General features: G+C 41.1%; 1 protein-coding gene across 2 annotated transcripts in view; it reads left to right on the top strand.

Annotated features, from left to right (window-relative positions):
- The window catches only part of LOC101993129 (zinc finger protein 883-like), a 29425-nt gene extending 21498 nt beyond the window's left edge, over positions 1–7927 (top strand). For both annotated transcript variants that reach the window (XM_013355273.2, XM_026778164.1), the window contains exon 4: positions 5379–7927. In XM_013355273.2, coding sequence (XP_013210727.1) covers positions 5379–7195 — 1817 coding nt within the window. In that variant the 3' untranslated portion in view covers positions 7196–7927. The remainder of the gene's footprint in view (positions 1–5378) is intronic.
- Positions 7928–11640: the final 3713 nt, after the last annotated feature.

The raw sequence follows: 11640 nt of genomic DNA, 5'->3' as shown, positions 1-11640 counted from the left end.
TGCCTCCCGAGTGCTGGGATTAAAGGCGTGCGCCACCATCGCCCGGCACAATTTTTTGATTAAATACTTTTCCTATTTTTTTTATTTATTTTTTTGCAGTGCTAAGGATCAAAACCAAAGCTTTATGCATTCTAGGAAAACACTCTAGCAACTGAGCTCCAGCCCTTCCTCCACCCCTCACTTACCCTTTCCTTTTTTCCAGAGACTAGTTTCTACTAGGCGTTTGTTGACATGTTGGGTTTTATTTCAGTGCTTGCTCTTTGATTAGCTTAAGGATTGTTGTCTTTGTAATTGCTTGGATAACAATGTATCATGAAAGGAAAAATAAAAGAATGATAGAAGAGTCACAAAAGATTTTTTTAATAAAGAGGAGAGAAAAAAAACATGAGATTCTCTTTTAGGAAAGGCATCAAGTGAACTAACCTCCAGTGAATTACTTACTTACAAACTAAACACTGGATCATGTTTTTATCACTAAACACTGGCTAGTGTTTTTGTCATCAACATAGGCCAGGGTCATCTGAGAAGAGAGAACTTCAAATGAGAAAATGCTTCCATAAGTTTGGCCGGTAGGCAAGCCTGTGGGTCATTTTCTTGAATGATTTGATTGATGTAAGGAGAGCTCCGCCTACTGTGTGGGTGCCACTCCTGTGCAGCTGGTCCTGGGTGCTATGATAAAGCCGGTTAAGCAAGCCATGGGGAGCAAGCCAGTAATCAGTGCTCCTCCGTGGTCTCTGCTTCAGTTCCTGCCTCCCGGTCCCTGCCTTGATTTCCTGCCCTGGCTTCCTTCAGTGGTGGAATGAGCAAGATGTTTAAAACAAATAAACCCTTTCCTCCCCAAGTTGCTTTTGGTCATGATGTTTTATCACAGCAACTAAAACCAGCAATCTTAGTTCATGTAGATATACAAATGTAGAAAAACAGTGGCCTACAGGAAGATTTAATGTTGCAGTTACTGTTGTAGTTGCCAGTGGAAATTTTAAGAAAACAAGAAAAATTAATCAGAGGCTCAGGAGTAAAGTGGCAGTTAGGTTTTTCTGACTTAGGAATAGGAGGCCAGCATGTAACGAAGGAGAGAACATATTTTGAGGACAGAGTGTGAACCATGTGATTAAGAAGATATTGTGAGTGTAGCTGAAAGACAGGAAGCAGAAAGGCAATACAGAGAAGAATAGGAGCCACTTAAGTCCAACCTCATCTCTTCAGAGAGAGGGGAACCAAAAGCCACACCCAGTCTGGGGAGTGCAAGGAACCCCAAATCCAGCAGACCCATATTCCTCCACTCTGGAGTTCTGTAAACATCCCATCCAGTGCTTGCAATGTTTTTTTTCTGACTTTCTGCACTGCAGATTATTATGCAGAAGTCTTTGCATTTCTGTGCATTCCTGGGAGTACCATAAAAAGCTGCTGTTCTTGGGGCCTGAAAGTTGGAAATGATTACAAAATAAAGGAAGCGCTGGGCACACTTGCCAAGTTTCTATGCAGGAAATGACCACTTTCGTGTTGATGAGCAGGGTTAGGTGCAGAATCACTGAGAAGCGTAAACCAGAGTAAAATCAAGGGTAGAGGCTGTCTGCTGGTCTCGCTCTCTCGGTGAGGTATGAGCCTGTACTGAGTGGTTATGTGTCTATTTGTCACATGCTAGGGTCATCAGAGAAGAAGGAGCCTCAGTTGAGGAAATGGCTCCATGAGATCCATCTGTAAGGCATTTTCTCAATTAGAGGTCAGTGAGGGAGGCCCAAAGCACTGTGGGTGGTGCCATCCCTGGGCTGTTGGTCCTAGGTTTTGAAAGAAGGCAGGCAGGCTGAGCAAGCTGTGAGGAGCAAACTAGTAAGCAGCTCCCTTCCATGGCCTCTAAATCAGCTCCTGCCTCCAGGATCCTGCCCTGCTTGAGTTCTTCCTGCAGTGATGAACAATGCTTTGGAAATGTCAGCCAAATAAACCCTTTCTTCCCTAACTGGCTTTTTGGTCATGGTGTTTCATTGCAGCTATAGAAACCCTAACTAAGACAGAGCTCCAGTTCCTCTCAGTTTTGGCAGAGAATAACAGCAAGACTAAGCATTGTCAGCAGCCTGCTTCCACAGTCTAAAACGTGTCAATCAGACTCAAGTAGGCATCACCTTCCCTCCGTGCACAAACTAGTCTCTGGAGCAAGCAGAATCTTGCTTGGCACACACCCAAGTTGGCTGAGGTTAGCAGTGGCTCTTTTCTGCAAACAGGAGAGTTTCTAAATGAAATGCCACCCTGTCTCTACATAACCTTGATGGGCCCAGCCCTCTGCCAGCACCTAGAACCAACTGATGATGTGATAAAGACTCCAGGCACAACCTCGGTATCCACCCCTTGCTGCTGGAGGCAGTGTTAGAACAGATGGAAACCTTCACCAAGCTGGGCAGTAGTGGTCTATACCTTTAATCCCAGCACTTGGGAGACAGAGGCAGGCAGATCTCTATGAGTTCAAGGCCAACCTTGTCTATATGAGCTAGTTCCAGGACAGCCTCCAAAGCTACACAGAAAAACCTTGTTTTGAAAAAAGACGAAGACAACGAAGATGAAGAAGAAGAAGAAGAAGAAGAAGAAGAAGAAGAAGAAGAAGAAGAAGAAGAAGAAGAAGAAGAAGAAGAAGAAGGAAAGAAAAATCTTCACTAGTTCCTTCTCTGATTTGTTTTCTTTTTGTTGTTGTTAGTATTACTGTTCACTTTTATTTTTTTAAATTTTATTTCATTTTTACTCCTCCTTGTACCTGTCTCTCCTTTTATGTGTTTTTTTATTACTTTGTATGAAATTATTTGTCTTACATGATCTCTTCTTCCACACACTTTTTTGGGTGATAGGAGGACAGCATTTTATTTTATTTTATTTTTAATACAGGATCTCTTTATTATGTACCTGTGGCTTTCCTGCTTGCTATATAGATCAGGCTAGCCTTGAACTCACAAAGATGCATCTGCCTCTGCCTCCTGGATGCTGGTATTAAAGATATGCACCACCATGCCTGGCCTTTTTCTGTCTTTAATTTGACCTCAGTTCTCTCTTTTATTTCTTTCTCTCTCTCCTTCCTTTAGCTCATTTTTTTATTATTTGTTTGACTTTTGTTTTTCAACTCACAGTCTATTTACCACTATTTATTGCCTGTCGCTACTACAGGCACTGGCAGGGCTGGCAATTGTCCATATTTATCATGTCTGTATCCAGTTTGTTTGGGTGGTGCTGTTCAGTTTGTGTGTGGTGCTGTTCAGTTTGTGTGTGATCTCCCTAATTGGATTTGCAAGAATCTTACTGTGGATGTTTGCATCTGCGATCATCAGGAAAACTACCCTATGATTTTCTTGTATCCTTCCCAGATTTGGGTATCAGGGCAGTGTCAGTGTCTTTAGTTGGGTGTGGTGTTCTTTTCCTTCATGGAACAGTGTGAGGACAGCGTTGTCAGCTCGTCTTTAAAGGTTTTGGAGAACGCAGCAGGGAATCCGTCTGATTCCAAACTTTTCTTGATTGGACTTTCACTACTGTTTTGGTCTTTAAAAAAAAAAAGACATACTAACATTTATGGGCTTTTGATCAGGTTTATTGTACCAGGCATAAAATACTTCTGTAATGTAAGCCTCATATACAGGCAAAAAAGGTGTTGGCAATGCCCTTACCTATCACTGCTGGTGCTGTACCTGGGGCACATCTCCCTAGTCAGGTCAGTATTGTAACATGCAGGGTCTAGCAATGAGCGAAACCTCTGGCGTCTTTCCTCCCCGAGCAGAATAGCACATTCTGGCACTGTATAGCTGTAGTAGGAAGCCGTTTACTCTGTTTTTAGTGTTTTAACTATGGTATGTTGTGGAGAGTTTCTTTTCTGTCCCTGTTTACTTGCTGTTCTGAAGGTGTCTTGTACCTGGAGAGGTGTATTTTTTCTTGCTTTGGGGACATTTCTTTTATGATTTTATATTTATACTTTTGGTGTGATAGTCTTTTTAATGCCCAATAATTCAGAAGATAGGCATTGTTATAAAGCACTCCCATGTTTGTTCATTTTTAAAAAAAATTATCATTGATTTTTTTATTGGGTAATCCAATTCCTCTCCCTCAAACTGTTTTCCACATGATCCATTGTATTGATGAGGCTTTCCACCAACATTTTTTATTTTACTTAATGAGTTTTTTTTTAATTTCTAGCATTTGATGAAGTTTGGATTTTCCTCAGAAATTCTGTCTCTCTGTTGAATTCTATTTTCATGTCTGAGATTGACTTCCTTATTTCATTCAGCTCTACTTTTATTTTCTTGCAATATACTCATACCTCTTTGAGTTGTTTAAACATAGTTACTATCATTCCTTTGAATTATTGTCTTGGAATTTCTCCAGGTCATTCCACTGGGTGGTGACTATGGGGTTAGTAACTGGGAGAGTGCAAGCTGTCATGATTTTCAAGTTATGTTCATTTCTGTGCAGGGACTTGCATCTGAAGGAATGCGTTTGTTGAGTCTTTCTTTCTTTATGCTCAAATCCCTCTATTTTTCACTGGGAGGTATGCGAACTGCTCAAGAGAGGACTAGTTTGTAAGAGGGTTGGGACCTTATTTGTCCTGTGGCTTAGTACCGAGGGATGCAGGGTCTGTCCTTAGTAGTCTTTTAAGAGTCTTCTGTCTATGCTAACCGTCATCCAGTGGTCAGCATACCTCCTGCTGGTCCTCTCTACCACAGCCTGCTGGCATCTCTCCATACCTAAATGCTAAGCTCTGATCAGCTGGTGGATTGGGAGAACAAGAGCCTAGGGAAGCTAGTTATAGAGTCAGAAGGCCTATGGAGTGAGGAGAGTGGTTCTACCTAGTAACAATAAGAAATGAGATCTTAGAGAAGGCTGGAATCTTGTAGAAATAGAGGGCCTACTGAGGGCTTGGGGGTGCAGTATCCCAGAGAGGAAGGGTAGTGTAGCAGCCATCAAAGGGGAGAGGGATCTGAAAGAACAAGACATAGAGTCTAACAGACTCTGTGGCAGCACAAGAAGTGAGATGTTATAGGAGGCAGGTTTCCTATGGGGTGAAAAGACAAAGCCTACCTGGAGAAACAAAGAAGCGAGATTTCAGAGGCGCCTGATGACATATGGGGTATGAAAGTGTGAAGTTTAGCTCTCAGGTTTTTGTTTTAACATATGGCAAATTTCACTCTTCTAGTTTAGAATATAGTCACATAACCATTACTACCGTAATCAAGATATATTAAAAAGTTTATGCATCCCCAGATACAATTTTAGTAAACATGACATTATGTAATTTCTCAGATCAGTAGTCAAATTTATGTAAATAGCTGTGAATGTCAAATGCAACTTTTTGATATTGTTCTTAAGAGCATGTATCACTTATTAAATGATCATTTTATTACCATTTTTAGATGTCCATAAATGGAGTGCCCTGACTGAAACAAGACAGCAAGCTCAAGAGAAGTATTTGGGTCAACTTGAAATCACCAAGAGAAATACACCAAATGAAGATATGGTTGAAGTAGAGAAACTATTCCATGCGGACTCAAACTGCATTTCAAGTGTGAACATGAAAAATGAAGTTGATTATAGAATGTTCCATCAGGAGCTTGTTAATCCATGGCAAGATGTGCCTTTGCCTAGTGAGCCTTCTGAGAGGCAGGGAACAGAAGTAACTCATGATTTGAAAGGAACATGGGACGTTCTCTCGTATCCTGACTGTTCCTTTCACCACAGCCAGGAGAAGTGTTCAGAGTGTCATTTTCAGTATTTTGGGCCAGATGACACCTTCCACACAAAAGCAATATTAACACCTAAGAAGTTTGACGTTCAGGCCACCTGTAGGACGTTCAGTGACTGTGAGAAATCCTTGGATGAGGTAGCACATCCTGCCCAATTTATGACTCAGTTAAGAAAGAAAACTTTGGGATGGAATACAGATCATAAAATATACCCAAGCAAGACTGAACTCGGTAACCATGACAACATGCACATGGAAGAGAAAGGTTATAAATGTGATTATGAGCAATCCATGCTTAACGAATCAGACCTTAAGAAACATCAGGAAGCATATGCAGAGAAAGAGCCCCAGGGACACAAGGAAAACACCAAATTCTTCTGTCTGGATGCAGAACTACAAACGGTTGATCAGAAAACGCACACTGAGAAACAAATTTATGAAGGTAAAGTGTCTGAGAAAACCTTTTACCATGAGTCACATCACATCAACCATCAGAGATCACACACTTGTGAGGAACCCTGTGAGTGTGAAGAATATAGGAAAACGATCTGTGATAAGTCGGCCCTCACCCAACATCAGAGACTTTATACAGATGATAAATCCTGTGAGTGCAGAGAATGCAGTCAGGCCTTCTACCCCAATTCTCTACTGTCTCAATATCAGAGAGCTCATACAGATGTAGAGCAAAGTGAATGCAAGGAATTAATGAAAATTTACTTCTATATATCAAGCCTCACTCAGCACCACACTCCCACTCTTAAGAACCCTTACGGATGCAACGACTGCATGAAAACTTTCTCCCATAAGTCTCAACTTACTCGCCATCAGAGAACTCATACAGGGGAGAAGCCCCATGAATGTAAAGAATGCAGGAAAGCTTTCTGCCACAAGTCACACCTTATCCGGCATCAGGGAATCCATGCACCTGAAAAACCCTACGAATGTAAAGAATGTAAGAAAGCTTTCTACCTGAAGGCTCAACTCACTCAACACCAGAGAACTCATACAGGGGAGAAGCCTTATGAGTGTAAGGAATGCCAGAAAGCTTTCTTCCGTAACTCACACCTCACGCAGCATCAGAAAATCCATACAGGCGAGAAGCCACACAAATGTAAAGACTGTGGGAATGCTTTTGCCCGTAAGTCACACCTCACTCAACATCAGAAAACCCACACAGGTGAGAGGCCCTACGAGTGTAAAGAATGTGGGAAAGCCTTTTCTCGTAAGTCACAAGTGATGCAACACGAGACAACCCATACGGGTGAGAAACCCTATGAATGTAAAGAATGCAGGAAAGCTTTCTATCTTAAAGCATATCTTACTCGACATCAGGTAATTCATAAACCTGAGAAGCCATTTGGATGTAAGAAATGTGGAAAAACTTTCTCACGTAAGTCATACCTCACACGCCACCAGAAGACACACAGAGCTGAGAAACCCAATCTAGGTGAGAAGTATAGGGATGCAAATTATGAAGAACTTTCTTAAACTAGTCAGAATTAAGAGAGGATTTACATAGGTGAGAAGCACCATGCATGTAGGAAAATGTGTTGCTATTACACCTTAGTCAACATCAGAAAACCCATGCCAGTAATAGACCCTATAAATGTAAAAGTATGAGAAAGGATTATACAGTAGTTATGCCTCACTCCCTGTCAGAGAGTGCATACAAGTGAGAAGCCATAGGAAATGGTAGGGGTGCTGTGCATAAGTTACACCTCACTATAAGTCAGTGAATTCAGGTAAGTGAGAAACCCTGTGCATATGAATATAAGGTTATAGTAAAGCTCTAACACAAAAAAGAGATGGCATTCAAGCATAAATCCCATCAATGTAAACAATGCAGAAAAGCTTACCATCATAAAAAAATCTCACTGTCTGAAAACTTATAGCTGGGATGATGAATTTAATGAATTTAAATGATTCAAACATGAGAAATTTTTTGACAAGTCAGATCTCAGTGTCTGCCAGAAATCTCAACACAGGTGAAGAAAATGTACTAATCTAGGGAAGCTTACAGAGCCCTAGCAAGTAAGGAGTCCTATGAGTGTAAATAATCCAGAGATGTTTGAAGGAGCACTTTTAATATCAGCTTCTCTGAGTGTTGATGCTTACATTTCACTTGTACTGAGACAAGGCTAGCCTGGACAACAGAGTAATGCACCATGTCCTTTTTAAAAACTAGGTCTCTGTGTAAACCAGGCTGACTTGAAACTCATGGAGATCCACCTGCCTCTGCCTCCCAAGTGTTGGGATTAAAGGTGTGTCTCACCATGCCTGGCTTATAATAAAAATATTTTTTATAAAAATGTCCATTCAAATTGTATTGGATCCTCTCCTTATAGGAAATGGGAAACACACCAGTTTGGAACCAATTGAAAGTATTCTCAAAAACGTTTTAGTGGGATTTGAAGTTCAGCTAGCATCAGAATACCATGAAGACAGACACACAGGATGAATATAGGGGCTGTGCTGTTGTACCTCACTCACCTCTGCTTCAGTGGTTCATGCTAGAAGCCTCCATACATCATGGTTGTGAAGTTCCACAAAGTCACATATCTACAGGCATTGCAAGGTCCATCTGAATGGCAAGGGTTGAAAAAGGCTGGCATGTGGCCCACTGCCAGAGTGTTTGTCATCTATTACCCATTCTTTCAAATTCATGCAAGTACCCTGCATTGTCAAATATGCTCAAATTAATTGCAGTCAATTGATAATTCTTGGTCACATTCAGTAAAATAAATCTTAGTTTTTATTTTTAATTTGTTTATCTTTGTATGTATGTGTGTGCAGTGTGTGTATTTCTTGTGTGTGAATGTGGACGTGTATGTGCCACAGCATATGTCTGGAAATCAGAGGACAACCTTGGATGTTAGACTTTGCCTTCCACTTTGATATGGGATTTGCAGACTAGCTGGCCTGCAAGCTTCTGGAGACCCTCCTATCTCCACCTCTAATCTCACCACGGGAGTATTGAGATTATGGATGTGGGCTACTGAATCCACCTTTACATGGGTTCTGGAATTCAAATTCAGGTCCTCATGGCAAGCACTTAAAGAATCATCTCCTCTAACCAAGTTTTTTATTTGTATGTTTTGTTTTGTTTGTTTCGTAGTTTAGCTGAGGGTTTGTATATAGCCAAGGCTGGTATGGGGAGTCGGGAATGAACAAGTGGTCTCCGACAACACAAGGCTGTCTTCAAACTCCTACTATAACCCTGGATAATCTGAAAGTCCTTGTCCTCCTGCCTAGCCTCATATGTGTTTGGATTACAAGCATCTAACACTTTTCTTGGAAAAAATTGACTTAGTGCATAAAGAGTTAAAGCCTATTTTGAAAGATGTCTCAGAAAGCTGTGGTAGAAAGTATCATTTCACACAACTTGATGTTGGTCTTCAAGTAGACTTGATAATCAGGGATTATGAGTCACAGTTTAAATTACAGAAAAGTGTGCTAGTTAAAAACCATGAATGATGCTCATATTACACACATACTAGGCTATGTCTTGTTATCCTGGAGGCTGGTAGTTGACAGTAGAATCCCTGTAGACAGAGTCAAGCATGCTACTCAACAACGGACATTATATATACTATCCCGTATATGCCTCAAGGGAACTCACATTATTGTACAGATAATACATATACATCAAGTGTGACAAGAGTTATGAAGACCTCCCTCAGTGATAGGGTACATGCTTTTCTATGTATGTATCCTTAAGCAAAATCTTCAGTATATATAAATTAGATCAATAGATATGACAAAACATAGCTCACTGTCTAGAACATCATTCGTGATGGTGAGACCAAACCTAAAATTGATCAGAACTATACCAAGGATAGGGAATCCTGAACTGTATAAGAAAAGAAGTTGAGCATGAACCCATCATTACTCTGCTTTCTGGTGTGGATGCAGTGTGACAAGATGTGTTGAGCTTCATCATGATGGACTGTATCTTGAACCATGAACTAAACAAACCCCTTCTTCATTAAGTTGGTTTTGTCAGAGTATCATATCACAACAATAGGAAAAGAGTATTACTATAACAATATTGTTATAGGTTAAATTATATCTCAGGGTGTATGTTCAAGTCATTGTCTCTGACTAAGAGAACATGACCTTATTTGATGGCTAGAGATAACATATAGGATGACTAATTATCCCTTGTAAACAGAATCCATATATAGAGAGGAAAACACCATGCAATAGGAGAGCAATGGGGATGACAAAGCCCATTGTACCTGCAGCTTCCATGGAAAGACAAGTTTGTATCCTGTCTTACAGAAGGCATGGCACAGTGAAAACTTAATTTTGAATTCCTGTATTTCCAATCTGTGAGAGTATGTGACAACTCCCAAGGGAAAGGATATAATATATATTTCCAGATGCATAGGAGACAACAGAAAACAAGTGCCAAACCCAGGAAATTGATTCTTTCTCTAGAAGTAAAAGTGGTTTATGAAAGCTGTGGTTATTATGTGCAGATATCACAGGTGTTCTGGAGTTATCACAATTGGCAAAGCCATTGGAACAGTTGAGACCAGTAATATGGTACACAAATCAAATTCTTAAAAAATTTTTTGTGGGGTTTTGTACTTTAAGATAGAAGGGGGCCATACTCTGGGAATCCTGGGTATGGACCTGGCCAGTATTCAAGAACCTAGCCATTACCAAGTGGTGGTGGTGCACACCATTAATCCCAGCCCTTGAGAGGCAGAGGCAGAGAGATGTCTCACTTTGAGAGTAGCCTGATCTACAGAATGAGTTCCAGGAGAGCCTGAGTTCCATAGAGAAACAGTGTGTCAAAAAGAAAGGAAGGGAGGGAGGGAAGGAGGGAGGGAGGGAGGAAAGGAAGGAAGGAAGTAGGCAAGGAGGGAGGGAGGGAGGGAGGGAGGGAGGGAGAAAGGACAATAAAAAGAGAGGGGAACTTTTAAGAGTTTGTAGATGGAGCTGCGGGCAGGCCTGCTTTTCATCCCACATGGGCTCCCTGCTAGCTATACACCTGAAATAACAACACACAAATAGTATTCTTTTAAACACTGCCTGGCCCGTTAGTTCTAGCCTCTTCTTGGCTAACTATTACATATTCGTTTAACTCATATAGTAATTTGTGTAGCACCACGAGGTGGTGACTTACTAGGAAGATTCTAGCCTACGTCCATCTTGGGTGGGAGCTTCATTGCATCTGCCCTGGAGAGGAGCGGCATGGCGTCTGGCTCACTTCCCTTCTTCCCAGCATTCTGTTCTGTCTACTCCACCTACCTAATTATCCGACCTATCAGACCAAACAGTTTTCTTTTTTGATTAACCAATGAAACAACAGATTGACAAATGACTTTTCCACATCAAGAGTTCCCTAATACCAGACTTATCTGTTGCTTAATAACTGGTATTTAAGAAGAATGTGACTTCAAATTCATGATAAAAATCTTCGGTGCAACTTTAATCCCAGCACTTGGGAGGCAGAGGCAGGTGGATCTCTGTGAGTTCAAGGCCAACACGGTCTACAAGAGCTAGTTCCAGGACAGGCACCAAAGCTACAGAGAAATCTTGCCCCCCCCAAAAAAAAACCCTTCTATATAACTGTTTTTTCCCATTATTTCCCCATTACACTTTATAATTGGTCCAAATACTGGTAGTGCTTGTACACTCTCACTGTTGGTCTCCCTGTGATCTTCATGAGGTATTTAAGACTGCTTAGCATGAAACCTGGTATGGTAGTACATGTCCTTAATATCAGCATTTGGGAGGGAGAAGTAGGAAGATCAGAAGTTCAAGGTCATCCTCAGCTACATAGAAACCTCAAGACCAGCATTGTCTACACAAGATCCTTATGTGATAGTCTTAATGTCAGCTTGATACAATCTAGAATCACGGGGGGAGAGAGGACTGAGGATGACTTGAGAGACTGTCTTAGCTACATCAATTGATGTTGG

Source organism: Microtus ochrogaster, unplaced genomic scaffold (assembly GCF_000317375.1).
Source record: "Microtus ochrogaster isolate Prairie Vole_2 unplaced genomic scaffold, MicOch1.0 UNK109, whole genome shotgun sequence".
NCBI lineage: Eukaryota > Metazoa > Chordata > Mammalia > Rodentia > Cricetidae > Microtus > Microtus ochrogaster.
This window is presented reverse-complemented; position numbering and strand designations above follow the sequence as displayed.